Consider the following 19,819-nt stretch of genomic DNA (forward strand, 5'->3'; position numbering starts at 1 on the left):
GCTAAGTTTTCAACATAAATCAATAAAATAAGTTAAAATAATTTTTTTTATATAATTTTGCACTTAAATTTAGTTTACTGATATTCCATGCAGATTATAGTAAACCGAACTCTAGTAATTTTTTTAAACTTATTTAATAGTTTTTTTTATAAAATAGATAAATTACGTCCGGATTTGCACAGATGCTAAGCCACTTTCTTGACGCATCTATGCCCACACATATGTGACTTAAAGTTCGAACTCATTTTTTCAGTGTGACACGAATATTTTATACAAAAGATCCGTTGTCAATAGATACGAATACCTATTTTATTTAATGATATTGTTTTCCCTTTTTGTAAAAAAAAAAAAATATGATAAATAACAAAATTATTCTACTTCATCTTTATAATTTTTTTTTCTTAAGAAAAAAAAAAAAATAAGTAGACTTCAAACTTTTCAAAATAACTAATCACTAGGAAAAAAACACTATATTTATAACCCATGCAGCCATGCTTGAGCTAGCCCATTGAAAAGGTTCTTTCCGAAAATAGAAGGGTTCCGCTTTCTAGATAAAGTTTTGTAAATTTTATTTTGTTAATATGATTATTGTAGAAACCACGAAAGTGAAACAATACAAAATTGTTTGTTGTTCTAATGCAAGACAGCTAAGCTAGATTTATTATTATTTATTTATTTGTTTGGGGGGCAATGTAAAGTAAGATTTCATTAGTGGAAAACCAATTGGAAAAAAAAATAGTGGTTTTAATGTTTAATCATTTGATTGGATAGAGATTGATTATACAAGCAAAATAAATAAATAAATAAATAAATAAATAATAAATAAATGACAGAAGGAAAAAAAAATTCACAAATTCACGCATTGATACGGAGCTGGACACCCAACGAGTGCATGCGCACGCATATTAAGTACACCGAAATTTCACACGCTGTCACACGATTATCAACATTTCTAATTTAAATAATAATAATAATTATTATTATTATAATAATTTATTGAGGTATATCAAACCAATTCAACGTGTGTGTGCTGCTTCATAGTCTCCATGTAAAACTAAGCGGCAATGTGGTTGGGTGAAGTAATAGATTTTTTTTTTTTTTTTTAAATATATAGTGGATTAATTATAAATTTATTAGAAAATAAAATAAAATTGAATAGACAATACAAACAAGTAAAAGAAATCAAGAATATTTTTAAATTTAAAATCCCATAAAGTATATATATATTTTTTGGTTTTTTCAATTTTTTTAAATATACAATATAAAAAATAGTGAAAAAAATGAGAATAACTTGTTTATGCTAGTTGGGAAAAAAACTCTTCTTGATTATAATAATATAATGTGTTTGATAAAAAATTATAATTTACTTTAATTCTATTTTTTTGGGTATTATTTTGTTGATTTTTTGTGAATTGTAAAAATTGAAAGTGGATGTTAAAATTTTTTTTTGGATAAAGGGTGTTATAACTTTTTATTGAATGCCATTAACTATATTAATAAACTTTTAAATAATATTCTTCATGAGTTGGATTTGAACCTACGACTTTTAATCATAAAGTATTTAAGATAAATAAGAAAAAAAACTATCTTAAGTCATGTTTATTACTCAATCAATGGAACTTTCTTCATAAAAGAAGATGTGACACAATTAAATTAACATGGAAAGAGTCTTACCAAATCATTAGAATATCAGTTAATATGTGATTATGGCTTGGGATTACACTTTAGACTAAGCAACCACTAAACCACATAATAAGAAAAAGTAAGCCATTGCATGATCATGTGCCAATTGCCACCCTATTATGAACATATTAAAATTTTCAAGTCTCAATACCCACCTAATAATAATATAACCCATTTAATTTAATAGATTATCCCTTTCTTTTTTTTTCATCTTATTTATAATTTTTAATCCAAACTACCACTTATAAATTACTTTAGATTTGATCTCTTCCAACTATGTTGAAAATTAATAAAATCATCAACAGCTTTTTTTACTGTTTATTTATGTGACGTCATTGAATTAAAAGATAGCATATATATACATAAGTAAACTATTGCTTAAATAACAAATAATAAAAAAAAATAAGACGTTTTCCTGTCCTTGATTTGGTAGCAAAATTTCAAACATTTATTAGTCCATCACTTCTCTAACCACTGTGTTTTGAATTGAACTATTATATTCTTTAGGGGTAAATACAATTAGTTGAATAACAAATAAGTCTTTTTCAAAAAAAAAAAAACTAATAAATAAAAAGAATTAAAGTAATAATGATATTTATGTATATTTCATAATCAATTTTATGCCTGCATTATTTCATTACTTAATTTAACAAGTCAAGAAACAGTGAAACACAATAAATATAAAACCAAGTCAATGCATAATGTCTCTATTCTTCCCACACTGTATTAATGGATGGCCCAAAGAGGCTTCCTTAGATAATGAAATGGTTGTGACGTTGTTTAGCTTTTTAAAGTTTTAGCAAATTTTTTAACATTTATAATTTTTTTATAATTTTGAAATTAATATATATTGCTAGTTTTTTCCGAGGTCTAGCAGAAATAAAATTCAAAAATTCTGATTTGTTGAAGTATTGTGCTAAAAATTATTCAACGGTTATAATTAAAATATTGTGCATCCCACCATTAAATTTTGATCCAATGATGAAAAATTATAGTTCGTAGATATGAAATCTACGAACATTCAAATTTGCCCTCATATATATATATATATATGTAACGAAGTTAATAGCTAGAAAGAAAGGTTATATATAAATAAACTTAAATTTTGAGCATGATAATTTGGTAATATATATGAATACCTAAATGTAAGTCACGAGAGTCCTATGCAAAGAGATTAGGGGTGTGAGTCCCTTCTCTTTTCTGATGAATAGTGTGGCTCATCTATTTTGTATTTATTTTGTCAATATATATATACATGATAAACATTATTTGTGTATATTCTCAGAGTTATTATTCTCTAAGTATGTTTAATAATAGTCATTACAGAATTACTATTGTTTATTGTGAATGATTAATGCTTAGTACTATTAAAACTTATTTAGTAATATGCATAAAATAATAGTAGTTGTTAGATGTAAATTAAATAGTACTATAGGAAATTCCTAATTTTATCTAGGAACATTTTTAGAGAGTGTGTGTATATAGCATCCATCATCTACGAACTTTCACCAATTCAAAATCTACATATGAACAGTTGTGTACTATGTAATAAACAGTATCACTGTATTTATAAATAGTGTCACAATAAAAGTGGTAACATGATGGACGGTTGGTTAAATAGGATGATAGCTTAGAAGCAGTCCATCCCGCTCAACAGCTTTTGGCTGATTGTGTCCAATTAATTTGAGCACAATATTTCAACAAATCTTAAACGTTCAATCTTATTTCTCTAATAGATTTAGAGTAATTTTTTGGTTTTCAAAAGATTGCTCTAGGTCTAGTAAAAATAAAAAAAGTAGTATGCGCAGTATTTTCACTCCAATTAATTTCAACAGTAATTCAACAAATCACCTTTTTTTTATTTTCATTGTACTCAACTGTGGATATTTATAGGTTGACGGATTCTATAAATAAATAAATTAATTAATTAAAATGGGAAAATATACTCTTTTTGTTTTTTTTATCTGTCACAAATCCATGTTTTTTTTTATTAGTCATTTTCTAATATTAAGAAGCATTTATTATTATTTTTTTTAAAATTATTTTTAATATTTTATTTAATTATTATTTTAAAATTAAATATAAAAAAAATATAAAAATATAAATTAAAGATAATTTTATAAAAATAACTAATTTTATATAAAATTTTGTGAAATAATTAAGTTTGGTCGTTCATTTAACCACAAACATAAGGAGGGAGTAAATAATTAACATGAATATATATATATATTAATATATATACATCCCACGCGGTACCAAAATCCAGGCCTCCTCGTTTTTCGTTCTTTTAAATCCCTGGCCTTTATTCCCCCAATCCCCCCCCACTCAAATCCCCTTCCATTTCTCTCTCGAGGTCATCAATGGCGGACAAAATCCATCCGTCAGAGGATTCAGAGCCCTCAACCGAAGCCCTCCTCCCCCCAAAGATCAATCCACCCACCTACATCATCCAGCTCCCCAAAGACCAGATTTACCGCATCCCACCACCGGAGAACGCCGCGCTCTTCGAATCCTACTCTCGCCGCTCCTCCCGTCGCCGCCGATCGTGCCGCAGGTGTCTCCTCTACTCCCTTGTCTCCCTCCTTATCCTCTTCATCCTCCTCGCCGCCACTCTCACCATCCTCTACTTCACTCTCCGCCCCCGTCTCCCCTCCTCCCAACTCTCCCACCTCTACCTCAACTCCTCCCTCACCTCCTCCTCCTCTTCATTCCTCGCCTCCTTCCTCTCTGAGAACCGAAACACCAAGATCTCATTCCGCTACCTCTCCGGCGGCTCTCTTTCTCTCTCCTACTCTGGCGTCGATCTCGCCACCGGTGTCTGGCCGGCTTTTAAGCAGTCAACGCGAAACGTAACGTCATTTAACGTCACGATTAACGGCGCCGGAGTTCGGTTGCCGGGGGAGATGGTCACGAAGCACGGGACGGTGGCGCTCGCCGTTGACGTGACGGCACCCGTTAAGTTCAAGCTTGGTAGTGTTAGTTCCTGGGCTTTCACTGTTAAGACTCGGTGTGATTTAACGGTGGATGGCGATGGGTTGACGGCGAAACCGATGAAGATGGTTTCAAACGCTTGCCGAGTCAGGCTGAGGTTGTGACATTTGGATGAGTTTTACTTACTTTTTGGGGGGTAATTTGGTAAATAATGACTGTGGTGGGACAGATAAAAAGGAATTTTTGGTTTTTGTTTTGTTATTTTTGTTATTGTTGGTGGAGGTGGTGGTGCTGTGGATTGATACATGATTATGATTTGATTATTATATAATAAAAATAGTATATAAAAGGAATAGAAGAACATGACTGCATTTATTTGTTTGTTTATTTATTTATTTATTTATTTTGAAAGATCTTGGATTGATCATTAATTAGGTACAAACGGTCTGCAGAATCAAAATTTTTTTTGTTTGTTTGAAGTAGATTTTTAAAAATAAAAATATTCAGAGATTAAAACAAAATTTTCTGGTATTTATTTAGTTATCTAAATTTGCAGAGTTTCTTGTTACAAGAGTTCATAAAATTCCATTTAAAATAAAAATGGGCCTTAAAAGGCCCTCATTCAGACCCAGTCCCCAGAGATGGGCTTTTTCTGAAAAAAGTCGAATTATGTATTTATTTGCTCATACAAAAAAAAAAAAGAAGAAAAACTCATGAAAACTAATTAGACTAATGGCTAGTAGCAGTAAAACATCAAAATTTACTTTTGGACTTAACTTGCAATTTTAGTTGAGTTTGGCTATTTGTAATAAGCTAATAGTGTAATAATATTTGTACAAAATTATGTCTTTATAATAAATAATAAAATATCAGTATTTCTCTGGAAACATCCCTATTAATTTTTTGAAATGTTAATTAAGTATATTTATAATTGGTTATATTTAGTAAATTATAAATTTAAAAAATTATGTAAAAAATAAAAATGTTAGAAATATAGACAACGGAATGGACTCAGAGGTGTGTGTGTATATATACATACACAATAATGGATAATTATAAATTTTATGAGGGTGTTTATGCATTATGAGATTTTACAGGGTTATAAATGTGAAAAGGCTGCCATCTAATCCCCTCAAAGAGCTCCTTGCTTCGTCGAAGTTCTTCTCGGAGGCCGGCGAAGATGGCGGCTTGTTCCTTGTCTTCTCCTATTTCCTGCTCTCATGGTTCCTCTTCTCCTGGAGTAAAGGCTGCAGGAAAGCCCTCTTCGTTGTCCTGGTCCTCTTCTTTCCCATCCTTCACCATCTCCGCCCACTATCTTTTCGAGAATCGGCAACCCATCGCTCCTGATCGTCAGGTTTTTTCTATACACCCTTTGTTGTTTCATTGATGAAATTTGGCATCTTGTGATGAAACAAACTTTTTTGACGGATTTATTTTGGTTTATAACTGCATTTAGCTTGGATTTAGTACATGATTTTAATCCTTTTTCCGCAATGAGGGCTTGATTTGTATGGATGTTCTTAATTGCGGTAGGTTTCCTTTCATGTAGTGATTGCTGGGATGCTACTGAATTTTCAAGTGTTTATCTTACAACATTGAGCAGGATTTGGTTAGAAAAATGATGGCTTTTAGTTGGATAGATTGGATTCTTAGAAAGATTTCATATCTTATAAGTGAAGGAAATTTCTCAGTAGATGAATTAACTTTGTTTTTCACTATTTATGACAGTGTAAATGTTTTCATTACCATTCACATAAAGCTTGTTCTGACTGAAAGAGAATGAATGAAAAAGGAAAGGAAGAAGGAAAACATGTTGTCTTTTGTTAGATGGATAAACAAAGATGGATGAGCAGATGAAAAAACATTTATTGATAAAATTTCTATTCACTCTCTTTCCCATCAATTCAAACACTCTTAGTGCTTCTGGGAAGAGAAAGGGTGTGTGAGTATGATTATAGGTGTCCGAGAAGTATGCCATGACCATGAGGTTGGTTTTTGGAAAAGATTGACAGTACTTATGCTATGGTTAGGGAAGAAACAAGCTTTGAAGTTAATGTAATTTAATTTAATGACTGTTCCTGTGGAAATTTGGATTCATGTATATTGTTTCAACAGAGAGGTTTGATATGTCTTTTTGCGATATATGCTTCAAGGGAAAAGTCTTATGAACTAGAGCTGTTGCAAACTTGCAATACAAAAATTTTGACATTAATTCTTGTGAGTTATGCGCAAGTCTACTTGGTCATTAGAAGAGTTTGAAAACTTTCGGCCATTTCTCTAAAGATTTAGAATTATTTATGCACATGTAGATATGACCATAAACTGAAGAGACCCAACTTCAGCTGAGTGAGTAAATTGGGCATAGCTCAAGATCCAAATAATGGTTCTTGTAGAAGGAATGCCTTGTTCACCAGCCTTCATTTGTATAATTATGTAACCCAATATATAGAAGACCTTTGAATATGCCAATGAATAATTTCTACCAAATATTCACCTCAGTGAAGGCTTTGTGTAATGTGACAGTATCCTCATGTATTGTACAGTTGACCAACCAGTTTATTCTATAACGTTTGACTTGTACCTCCATTCTGATGTTTGTAACTATCTCCATTAACTTCAAACCATTCAAAACATATATAGTGTGTAGTAAACTTGCACTTTATGTTTTATCTATTTTAGTTGGAGTTGGTATTTTTTTTGCTTTTTGCCCTTGAAAGAAATAGTGAAGGGAGAAATTCTTGTAGTTCAATTAAAAACATGTTTATTCTGGTTTGTAGTCTTTTGTGGTTCAAGCTGCTTGGACTCGTAGATCCAGAGGTGAAGCTGCAAAGAAGCCGAATCGGAAGTCATGGAAACAGAGAACCGACATGTACATGCGGCCTTTTCTGCTAAATGTTTTCTTCTCCAAGAGATTCATACATGCGAAGGTGATGCACCGAGGAACTAGCAAAGTGATTGCCGTGGCAACTACCAATGCCAAGGACCTGAGGAACACACTTCCATCCCTCATTGACAATAATGCATGCATGACCATTGGAGAACTAATTGCTGAAAGATCCAAGGAAGCTGATGTTTTTGCAATGGCCTATGAACCCAGGAAGAATGAGAAAATAGAGGGCAAGCTTGGGATTGTAATTGATTCAATAAAAGCAAATGGCATAATTTTTGTTGATGATTAATGATTTTGAGTTATTATAACCTTCTAGTGAGTTTTTTTGTATTAATGTTCTGTAGAGTGATTTTCTAATGTTGTGAATTACTTGTGTCAGATGATTTCTTTGATTTTTTTGATAACTAGTGATGCTCAAGAGAATAGGCTCGCGCAGCTGCAAAGGCCAGAATCGTAGTCCAAGATATTTGAAGGTTGTTTTGTGGTTTTAGCTGGTGAAAATTTTCCACAAATAGAGCTTTGAAAAGGATTCCCTTATTTCCTGTGATTTTGTTAGAAGAGACAACAATTAAGGCACTTTTACTGCCTTATTTTTATTTTTATTTATTCATTTGAGTCTTGTGATTTGGTCTCGATTTGCCTCTTAATATTTGGATTATATCTAAAGTCAATTATAAATTTTGATTGGCATAATACATGCGCATGCAGCGCATCTTAAGACATATGTTTTATCATAAAATTTAATAATTAAAGTTGATATTTAAATACAAAAGACATTGCTGGAACATTATTCTGCTGTGATAATCAGAGATTTTTAACAACGGATTTTGTTTAACTCACAAAAAAATATAATTTAATGTTTAATGTTTGATTAAGCTACAAATGAAATTAAACAACACGTTCCTGGTTTTTAGGGGAAGAAAAAAAAAACACAAAGACAACCTGTGAAACCTTGTGAAAAGCGTTCAACAAATGTCATCAAACTAATTGAGTTTGAAAATTAAGGCCCTAAACCATGTGAGTCCTCGGTCTAATGGCATAAGTGAAATGAAAATTACCACAGAACACTCATGTTCTCAAGGATGTCTCTGATGATTAAACCAACAGAAATTCAGACGATCCTTTCCAACTCTCTTGCATAACTCAGTGTTTGGTTGATCAGCTGAAGGGATGGAATCTCTTTGCAAGGTTGCGATTCTTTCGCCTTCTGAAAGAACACGGACCCGTCCTTGATCTCCCACTCCGGATGCTCCTGCAGGGGACAGAATCAAAGACACATAAATAAAGGTCATCAAATCAAATGGTGAAACACATAGAATGTTATCCTCTATAATCTATTATTAACAAGTTTACAGAGGACTTCACAGCTCAGTTGAGGTTAGTGCTGCTGACAGAAGGAAATTTCTCGTCTTAGTTTTGGATAAGAAGTACATGTTTTTTTTAATTACTCTGCTAACACTTTGGCATGTTTTCATCACCAATGATTGACAGAATCATTGTAAAAGAAAAGGAATTAAGATAGTAAACAGAACAGACAGAGGAGGATAAAAAGGATTTCAAATAATCAGAAGTAATAAGGACTAGATCTATGTCAAAGTAGGTGACTGACAATAGTTCCATGTCTGTTTTAGAAGAATTAAATAAACATGCAAATCTCACATAATACCAAAATATTAGCAGTGACTCACATGAACAATAGTGTCAAAAAATCTAGTTGATTGTTAATCCATGGGCTAGCACAAAAAGAAAAGTATATCACAAAAGATCTAAGTAAAAATTTTGTTGGTTCTGAGAGACTGACTATGGATGACTTAGATTACCTCTGTAATGTATTCATTAAGTTCTTGATCTGAGGAGAACATCAGAATTTTCTTCGCATCAGCAATAGATAAATAATTGTATGCCTTCTCACTGCAACCAGCAATCTCATCTCTGAAATCGTAACATGAAGTGTGAGTAAAATCCATAATTTGAGCACTACAAGTAACAGTGTTAATAAGAAAACAGATGACATGACCTGACGGTTTTTGCAAGAAGATCCATGAAATAAACATAGGTATCATGAGGCACAGTCTGCCTGGCACTAAGCACTCGATTGTAAGCCCCTTCCATGAATGATTGTTCCAATTCTACAGCATGTTTGATGCATGGATTCTCCAATACAGTAGCTGAAAGCAGCTCTAGTTCAGTATGGAACTCAGCAATTCTATTTTGCACAAGAAGCCTCAAAAGATTAAGGCCCAAGATAGGATACTCTTGAGGAGATGGAGGTATCACACCACTGGTTCATAAAAAGAAGAAAAACACATCAAGCAAGAGAAAGAGCAAGAGGAAGAAGCTCAAAGTAGTTCAAAAAGAATCCTGATGCGAATGATCATGATAAAAATACTAATAAAAAAAAAAAATCAGTATTAACTCAAACATATGCAAATCTACAGATCCTTAAAAGAAACCCTCATTATGGTCAATCCCAAGTACTTTTCTTCATCCATCCCCAAAAAACAGCATCACCTGTTTGACATTATTTACAGTAATAATATCTGATCACATCCATCCATGTGATGTTAGGCCTTTTTTCCTCTGCCATTTTGGCCACACCACTTGAATCACTGACCTCCAATATAATCGTATTAGCAGGTACATGATGAACATAAGAAAGCCATTTTCAATAGCTGTCATGTCTTCCTATTGAAATCACTTCTAATGTACCATGCATACCATAATACTAAATATCCATCTAATTGTTGATATCTTCACTACACATTTACTCATATTATGAAAATATTGTTTCTTCATAACACAAAGCTCTAAACCATAAAACATGGTGTGCACAATAATGGCCTTCTAGATTTACCTTAAAAGGAGATTCATGACCAAATATATATTGGGTTGCATTTCGCCATTTCATCCATCCAGCCTAAATTTTTCAAGTTCCTTTAACAACAAATATTTTTGAATACTTGGTCCAAGATATCACAAACCACCTCTTATAGGAACTATTTACAAAAGCCCAACAGCATTTCAATGTTTAATAAACCTACACTTCATTCTATTTAGTCTCTTACGCTTATTTAAAATGGGTGAAACAAAAAGTTCTAAAATAATTAAATTATATATAGCAACTTAATTATTTTTAAAAGAATTAAATATGGCAAAAGTAGACAGGTGACATGATCAATTCTAAATTGGTTTTGGAAGACATGAAACTAAGAATAAAAGCAACCTCTAAAACGATGCAAGTAATAACATATCAAGTTGATGGGGGGTGTGTGTGTGTTTGTGTTTGTGTGAGTAACAAACCATGTACCAAGTAATTTCAACTTGGATATATGACCATAAGTGGAGAAGCCAAATGCAAAGTAACTAGACAAGCATATGAAGAAAGACCGCCCTCAACAGAATCATATGGTAATTTTTGGAAAAGTGACTTGGACAGAAATAGTCAAATACCATCAAATTACAGGACAACTGCAATCACATATGAGGCAAATTACCAACAGCTACCGTGTCCTAATCTAGCAATTATTCACAGGAACAATGTCATTCAAAGTTAGAAAATGGTACCATGTATCAGTATAATATGGCTTCAATTGAAAGAAATCTCTCTCAAAGGCATCTTGATCCTCTGTCTTCACACTAAGAACTACAGCATGCTCATATATTTCTCCTGAACAAGTGGCAAAAATTAAAACTTAGCAGCTTTGAAAGGTTATGCAAGCCTTGCTGAATATTAATAATAAACCAATGAACAAGCTCTAAATCCTAGCCATAATTTACATAATTTATAGAAATTATATACCACAAAGCAGAAGAATAGTTAGACAACTTAAATGTAGAAACAAGGCCTGTAATTAGTTGCTAGAAGAAAAAAAGAATCAATAAGAATGGTCAAGAATTAAATAAAAGAAAGAAATTTAAGATAGAGAACATAATTTGAAGCTTCTCAAGTGCTATAGGGAAGAAACAGAAATCCAATTTTATCAAATGAATACAGTAAAAAGCCAAACTATCAAAATGATCCCATCAAACTTCCAAATAGACTTTTCAATTAAAATCTCATTCATTAAAGACAAGTTAAAAGGCATGACATAATTCAATTCTATATTTGGCTATAAGCCATGAAAACCAGATATAGAGCTCTAAACTACCAAAGGACATCACTGTATATCGCCTTTGACAACACCTAAAATGATATACAGTTTTCAAAACAAATAGCATGGTTGATCTCATTAAACACAGATCATTGGATGTTGGCCAGTGTAATATACTTTAAATTATAATTGCATGCCAACCAGCAGACTGATGATAAAACCCTAATCTGGCTTGCAAAGAGGAAAAGACATAGATACTGGAAAGGATAGAGAAAATTCACACCAAGGTTACGCAAAGTGGTAGCAACTCATCCATTAGATGCTTGTCTACTCTGAAACAAGTCATTTAGGAGAACTATAATCATAACATTCTATTAGGGATGATGGTAAAACAGTTTTATCACTCAGACTGCAAACCCTTCCCAATTAGATTCCCTCAGTAAGTTTTCTGAAACCCTTCATGTAATTTCAAAATAATAGCTAAAGTAGCATGTGCATATAGGCATTTTAAGAAATTTTCATATCAAAACTTCCACAAATAATTGCAGATGGTATAAAATATAAAGAGTAATACCAATACTTAGACATCTATTCCAATAAAACTGCTCTTGTCACATACACAACTCTTACTGAATCTTGCTATACATGTCACAACTCACAAGTATCTAATAATCTGTTGAATATAGTAGTAAAGGCATTATATTATAGCATAAACATTTTCCTGTTTATCTTTCCACAGAAGACATTTATTTAAATAGATAAAAGACAATGAATAAGTTCTGGTTCCATTCCACAATGCAATGATATGACACAAGCTTCTTCATCAACTGTTCAATGTAACCCACACAATTTGGTAAAGAAACATACTTTTGCACCCTCACAGAAGGGCAAGCTTTTGATCTAATGCCAAGGTCAAGAAGGCACCAAGGAGAGAAGACAGATAGAGTTATCACTTAACAAGTAATAAATACTCTAAATTATATGTTAAGGCATTAATATGCTGGTCCATCTCAATAAACTGTCCCCCCAAAATAAATTAAAGCTTCTGTTTTGACAAGAACCCTTTTTGAATATTAACATGCCCATCCATCTCAATAAATAGCTCCATACATTATCTCTATTTATGCTAATTCAACCAATTTATATAGTACTTTTACTTCCTAGATGACATCTAGTACCATCTGCCAGAGTCCTTGGTGTTTGATACATCCACATCCATGAGTAATTTCTTGAAATGCCATAGATCATTCTTAGCCTCTATTCTTGCTGTCTCAAGCATCCAAAAAATACTACCATTCCAATCTTACACTTCTGATAGCACATGTATCAGAAACCTCCATTTTCTACTTAGCGCCCTTGAACCTTTCTATAGCATGGGCAACCTTTTAAAACTAAACCATTTCAGTGCCAGAACTATATTTGAAATCTAGTAAATTTGAGATAAAATGGGCATTAATCAGACAACTTGGGCAAAAACCTTATAAACCATAAAACTAAACAGTTTATCAAAAATTCAAGACAAACAAACTACTTCGTATTTTATCATAGAACATCACATTCAATAAAAAATCCATCGTAAGATATACAAAATTCAGGCAACTATATGTATGAGTCAAGTGTGTTACTTGCTATTGACAACTCTTGAACAGAGTTAGGAGTTTTTTGAAATGATGGCGGAAGGCTTGGAAATTTGGTCAATAGGACCTGTGAGAAAAGAAACATTATCACACAGTAAAAATCAAGAATTTTCAAATAGATCTAAAGGTGCGAAACGGAAAGTGACAAGAATGCAGCATGATTCCAAAAACCATGTCATGCTAAAAGGAAAAAATGATCATATAGTAAAGCTTTAAGAGAATACGCTTTCCCATGTAGCAGTAGTATTAGGCATGCACATCATGCAACTAAAGTTTGATTAAATGTACATAACCAATAAGATCAGATTTATGCTGCTCTCTTCCATCATACGTCTTATACTCAAGAAAAAAAATCAGAGTACCAAGATTTTAGCAACACCTAACTTTTCGATATAAAATTTTCTCAAATTTTATAAATTCAAACCAATCATTCATTTGACAATGGCAAGCAACAAAATCAAACGCATGTTAAGAATGTAACTAGAAAATAAGCTCCAGTCAAAGTCGATAAGTGAGGCTAGTTGTCAATTTTAGCTTGATTCATTAGTTAAGCATGTGACAGGAGAAACCATAGATCTCATACTTCACGACATTTACAATGAATAATGCTTTGCAAACCAGATATATCACTACAAAGCATTGTTGACATGGACACTCTACAGCGCATTTAAACTAAGCAAAACCTATTATTTAGATGTTTAACAAATAATTATCCGAAGGTCCCATGTATACTTCCATGACGCAACATAAGTTGGCCCATGCTATATACTGCGATATGTGCTGCCCCTTTCATCATTGCTTTAATCATGGCCATGAGGTTGTTAACTTATCCTCTTCCCATGATTAGCTAAAAGCTACATAAAATGACATGTACTGAACTAAGATAAATGGAAATGATAATTTATCATAAGTTCTAGCCATAGATAGTGAATCCAAGCCTACTCAAGTTCCCAAATAGCACAAAGGTGTAGATTGCATGATGGAGCTCATAAGCAATAAGCAATGCTATATTTTAGTTTGGATCTTTAAAAAGGAGACAAATGCTGGGCTACTAATTACAAAAGAAGTGCATAAAAACATCAACTTTGACAATGAGACAAAACCACTTCAGCAAGTTACACTATCACAATGAACAGAATACACCAAATATTCAACTTCTTCTAAACACAAAAACTCATAAATTTGCAGGTTCTGTAGTTCAGGAAAAAAATCAGTCATGACCTATGGAAAGATCTGAATCAAGTGCACTCCCCCCGTCTTAACACACCACGAAAAAATGCAAGAATCGTACTCATCTCCCCTAACACGCAAACCAAATAAACAACAGAATCCCAAAAACTTATGCAAAACAAAACGCTCAACCAACATCTAAACTAGAATACCAAAAAACTAGGTTTAAGAATCCCATGTCGCCGTAAGAAGACAGAGCACCGCTTCTCAAAACTTCAATTTGAAGGATCTAAAATCCAATACAGAAGCAGAGAAAACCCCAATCAGAGAAGGATTAAAAAAATATATATAGATAGCAATTCCAAACCCTAAAAACAACACAGAAGTCAAGAAACCAAATTTCAGAGAGAAACAAGATCGATCAACCTTCAGCTGAGCGAGGAGACTGGAGCAGGTCCCGAAGTCGTTACGAAGGAAGGCGGCTTTGAAGCGGCCGAAGAGCTGCGTCACCTCCGTCAGCGCCGGATCCATCCTTGCTAGCCCTCTCTTCTCTTCTCTTCTCTTCTCTCAGTTTTCGTTAGTTCTTTTGCGGCCTTTACCTAATTATTCGACCAACATGTACTTTTGGAATTTTACAGCTTACCCTCATGATAATTTTAAAATAAGTTGAGGGCCTTCCGGAAAAATTGTTGTGCTTTGGCAATTGTTTTGCAAAAATACCATCAGAAAATTAATATTTATTTCCGATCCTTAATAGTTTTTTTCAAAAACCAATTAAACTTTAAATAAAAAAATTGTGATGAGTGCAATGGTATGTTAAGAGATTGACTTTACCATCTGTACATATTTTATTAAAAAAAAATTACAAAACTTACCGGATGACCCAAAAGAATATATAAAATAAAAAAAAACATAAAAATATTTTGTCATTTATCTATTTTATAAAAAAAACATTAAAAATACTTGCAACTTGAACTCATCTTCCATCATCTCATCCCTCATCTCTTAACTCACATGCACTGAATAAATCCTCTAAACTTCTAATGAAATAGATAACTCAACTTAGATTTTTTTTTTTATATAAACAAAAATTACAAGCTTTGTATACATCAGGACATACGCGTAGGTTAAGAATTAATCATATAATCTACACACCCTGAATTGAAAATAAGAGATTTAACTATGAGCCTGAACCTCTAACCAGTGACTCATTACCATTATTGTTTTCAACAAAGTTTGAACTCAAAATCTTTTGATTAATTCGCTATGATTTTCTACAATAAGGTATCTACTTAGTTCAAATTCATGTCATTTTAATTAATCATATAAAAATCTACACCTTATTTTAAAATAGTTAAAAAAAAAAAACATTGAATAAAATTGTTTAGCACAAATTACCTATTTCCTCGGAATACTATCCAATGCTGGCCTGAGATTAAAAAATTCAAGTCTTTCAATACTAAACATCCATTACATATAAAAGAAAATTAAAGGACAACAAACATGAAGCAAATCCATCATTATAGATCAGAGAGCACCAGATAGAAGCAGAGTATTATCAAACTTTTTGTGTTTTAATTTTTTTATTAATTTATTTTTTTATAACATATGCACATATAATATTTTTTATATAATATGTACAAATCATTCCAAATAAATATTTTTTTATTAACATATCTAACTAATTTTTTTATGAAAATAAGTACCTTAACCACTTAGTTATCACTGCACTGATTATATATAATAAATATTTTTTTTATAAAGTGGATAAATCACAAATACATTAAACAAAGAAATCAAGTACAAAACATAATAGACAAACAGACCATCCACTAGGAGTGGAAACAAAAAGACATAAACAGACAAGACAAAAATAGTCCAACAAGGATAGAAAAGACACCCTGAGACACAGAAAGGAGGAAGGAGGGACTCCTCCAAGACTCAGGACACACGGTGGATCACTAGCCAGAGAGCTCCTCGTGTCTATCGGGCTTCATTTCCTCGCGAGGGGGGCCTGAGAACTGGATGCAGCGCCGGACCGCAGCAATAGACTCCTCAAACCTGTGCATTTCCCTAGTAGGGACCACTGGAGACCAAGAAATGTACATATGACAAATTTTCATAAACAGAGCGTGCAAAGAAATAAAAACTGAGTTGAAAATACAGTTATTTCTAGCAAGCCACATTTGCCACAAAAACACTATAGCAATCAAAGAACATGACAAAGTGAGCCGAGGGCTAAGCTCACAGTACCAATCACCCCAAAGGTCAGAGCAGGATGAGGGAATACAGGGGAAGAAAAAAAAGCGAGCAAGACTGTCCCAATTGTATATATAATAATTTAACTCACTGGTTGAAGTGAATAGTATGTCCGTTTTTATATAAAAAAAAACATGCTACAATTCTTGATGGTAAAATTATGTAAAAAAAAATTCTAAAATATTGAATAACAATAATATACTTCTTTTAAAATATTATATATATATGTTTATGATGCTTGCCCTCACAACAGTGTTTATGTGAAAATAATAAAAATATTATATATATATATATATATATATTAGAGAAAAAAAAAAAGACTCAACCATCTAATCTCATCTATCTCGCAGGCAGCCACAAAAGCATGGAGGGGAAGGACTGGCGGGAAGAAAACCAATCCGATGACCTGCACTTTGACAATCCTGCTACCATGGCTCCCCTTCTCTCGATCCTCCCCTCGCTTCCCATGGATCCAATCCTCGATCTCCGGCGTTTCTCGTCCGGACCTTCGGCCAAACTCGCCTCCCCTCCGGATTCAATACCGCCCCCTGGGATCTGGCCCTGTCGATGATCCCCCTTCCGATGAGGGCGAATCACCAAGCTTCGACCTTGCTGTCTCCCTTTTCAACGGCGGTGACTACTACCAGTGCCATGACTACATCGAGGAGCTCTGGTACAGCGCCGAGGAACCTGGCCGGACTCTGCTTCATGGGATTCTCCAGTGCGCCGTGGGGCTTCACCACCTATTCAATCAGGTGATTTATGAGTCCTGATTTGAAACCCTAACTTGATGTTCTTGTTGTTTGGAAACCTAAATCTTTGCGAATGCTTGGTTGTTTAGAATCATCGTGGGGCAATGCTAGAATTGGGAGAGGGTCTTTGTAAGCTAAGGAAGATGAATTTCCAAGCTGGTCCATTTCAAGAATTTGAAAAGGAGGTCTCGCAGGTGCTGGAATTTGTTTATCGAACACAGAAGGAGCTTGCTGCATGTGAGTTGTTTTCTGTTTCCCAATGCTCAACAAAAGTTTTTTTTTTTTTTAATCAATGAAATCATATGGCAAGTTCACATTAGTCTTCTACGCTTTATATAAGTGTTCTGGTAATATAAAAGAATGGTTTATCCACGATCTTCTAAGTTTTGCTCATTTATTTGGTTGCAGTCTGATTGTTTGATTTAATTGATGTTTGAGAACAATGGTCTATTATTCTATTTCTAAGTGATGATTATGTTTTTGTTGATTGATTGTTTACTTTTCAGACATTCAATTAACTATATTTATTTTCTTGTGCATGATTGTTTGTGGAAACATGAAACCTGGGATTAACTAAGAATTCACTTTATCAGAGATAAAATTATACTTTGCTGACCAGGTGTGGGCTTAGTTTGAAAGATTAAATAGCATAAGAAAAGTTTTGCTGAAGTAGTGGTTGTTATTACTGAAATTCTATGCATGCAACAGACAAGTGTTAGGAATAGAAAGATGAATGTGTTTTCTGTTGTTTCCTTATTATTCTTAATGTGTTTTTTTCTTATTATTCTTGATATGCTCATTTATTTGGAGTAACTAGTCACAGGAAGTGCAATATATTTACTGAGTTTCAACAAGCAAGATTAATATTCATTGTAAAGATAGAATATGATGGTGCAGCCTAAAAAGCATAAGATTATTAAGATAACATTTTCTATACCACCATGCATCTACTTTGACGATTAGGTTACGCGGGGGGTTTTTTTTTCCACATTTGCTGCTCTTTTCATGTTTGTAATTGTTTCTTCATGAATCATCTTTTTGCATGTCTTGGATTGGGAGATCAGGAAAACATAAGAATGGATGGAAATCATGAAGAGGTGGAGGAAAGTTTTTATCGATTCTTTTTTTTTTTCCCATCCTATTTTCTTTATTGTTCTGAGACACAAGAAAATAGCATTCATCCCTGGTCTGTTTTCTTTTGTTATATTTCCCTTAATCCAAACATCCCATGTGTCTTATTATCCTTCTTTTTGTGTCAAGTTTCTGTTGCAGAATGGTTTGATAACAAAGTTAGGTTAACACAAATTTATAAAGGATATATATATATGTATGTTCTCATTAATGTTCCTCTTACAATTCGGCGCAAAGCCTTCGAAGTCTTTAGGCATGAAGGGGTGCGTCCTCTTATTGTTTAGACCTTTTGATGTGTTTTCCTGAACAAAAACTGCTCATGATTTCTTGAAAATCATTCATTGTACAATAATTCTCTGATGCTGTGGCTTATCTTAAATTTCGTTCCAATACTTGAGAATATATTTGTATTCTAGCTTAGAAGATCAGACTAATTGCTAGACTTATATGAAATATGTGCAGTACGTTGATTGCTAATATAATTTATATATTAAAGCATATCATGGATGTTTTCATTTCAAATCTGTAGTAAAACTGAAACACGGATGGAAATGAAGGTTCTACTTCTTGGTCTCAATTTAGTTGCTCTTACATCATGACCATACCCAACAAAGAAGTTTATGTACTCACCATTCGACATTTCTTTATTTATTGCAGGTGGTGATGATCTCTGTGTGGCAATGGATGGGTCTGAAAGATCATACCAGCTGCTTGGTAGCTTCGCTGCAGGCCAGCATTTGTACAGCTTAGATATCAACTCAAATGGTGTTCCATATATACTCTTCTCTCATGATAACCAAAATGCTACTAATGAAGCGGTGAGGGTCAAGGTTCCAATGCTTTATGCCACAGAAGAACACCTCAAGGCCTGTGAGCACAAGTATTGATAACAATACTTTTTTTTTGCCTTTTTCTTCTCTCTCTTTTTTAAAAAATGCTTGATGTGAATAATTTGATAATTGAAAAGTTGTGCAGGTTATTCATACGTTTTCTTAATAAATGTGATTAATCTATTTATTTTAAAAGAAAAAGTTGTGCAGGTTTATATTCCTTGTCCAGTTTTATCACTCCTTGAACGAAATTATTCGGTATTATACAACAAGAATAGGTTGTCATTCGAATTGTAATCCAGGGAAAGATGTGAGGATAACCCTCAGGTTAAATGGTTATAAAATAAATAGCTAAAAAGAATTAAAAAAAAAAAACCTTCATCTTGCAGGATTAAAACTTTTTTGCTAATTTACCTGTAAAAGCTTTTTTATTTTTAAGTTATTT

The 19,819-nt window shown here is 32.9% G+C and overlaps 4 protein-coding genes across 4 annotated transcripts; 3 read left to right on the forward strand and 1 right to left on the reverse strand.

Moving 5' to 3' along the window:
• The first annotated feature begins 3,975 nt into the window (after positions 1–3,975).
• Positions 3,976–4,906, forward strand: LOC120250090 (NDR1/HIN1-like protein 13). Its single transcript, XM_039258864.1, has one exon. The coding sequence runs from the start codon at positions 4,044–4,046 to the stop codon at positions 4,776–4,778; it is 735 nt and encodes a 244-aa protein (XP_039114798.1). The 5' UTR covers positions 3,976–4,043; the 3' UTR covers positions 4,779–4,906.
• Positions 4,907–5,748: 842 nt separating this feature from the next.
• On the forward strand, positions 5,749–7,870 carry LOC120283754 (50S ribosomal protein L18). Its single transcript, XM_039290484.1, has 2 exons — positions 5,749–5,968; positions 7,392–7,870. Exons 1-2 carry the CDS (start codon positions 5,795–5,797, stop codon positions 7,791–7,793), a joined length of 576 nt encoding a protein of 191 aa, XP_039146418.1. The 5' UTR covers positions 5,749–5,794; the 3' UTR covers positions 7,794–7,870.
• Positions 7,871–8,353: 483 nt separating this feature from the next.
• Positions 8,354–14,987, reverse strand: LOC120249967 (26S proteasome non-ATPase regulatory subunit 8 homolog A). The gene is made up of 6 exons (XM_039258686.1): positions 14,829–14,987; positions 13,221–13,299; positions 11,069–11,171; positions 9,522–9,785; positions 9,325–9,436; positions 8,354–8,756 (listed from the first exon to the last, which is right to left on the reverse strand). Exons 1-6 carry the CDS (start codon positions 14,931–14,933, stop codon positions 8,616–8,618), a joined length of 804 nt encoding a protein of 267 aa, XP_039114620.1. The 5' UTR covers positions 14,934–14,987; the 3' UTR covers positions 8,354–8,615.
• A 2,006-nt stretch (positions 14,988–16,993) lies between these two features.
• Positions 16,994–19,527, forward strand: LOC120283705. The gene is made up of 3 exons (XM_039290421.1): positions 16,994–17,416; positions 17,503–17,650; positions 19,202–19,527. Exons 1-3 carry the CDS (start codon positions 17,063–17,065, stop codon positions 19,429–19,431), a joined length of 732 nt encoding a protein of 243 aa, XP_039146355.1. The 5' UTR covers positions 16,994–17,062; the 3' UTR covers positions 19,432–19,527.
• The last annotated feature ends 292 nt before the right edge of the window (positions 19,528–19,819 follow it).

This window comes from Dioscorea cayenensis, chromosome 19 (assembly GCF_009730915.1).
Source record: "Dioscorea cayenensis subsp. rotundata cultivar TDr96_F1 chromosome 19, TDr96_F1_v2_PseudoChromosome.rev07_lg8_w22 25.fasta, whole genome shotgun sequence".
NCBI lineage: Eukaryota > Viridiplantae > Streptophyta > Magnoliopsida > Dioscoreales > Dioscoreaceae > Dioscorea > Dioscorea cayenensis.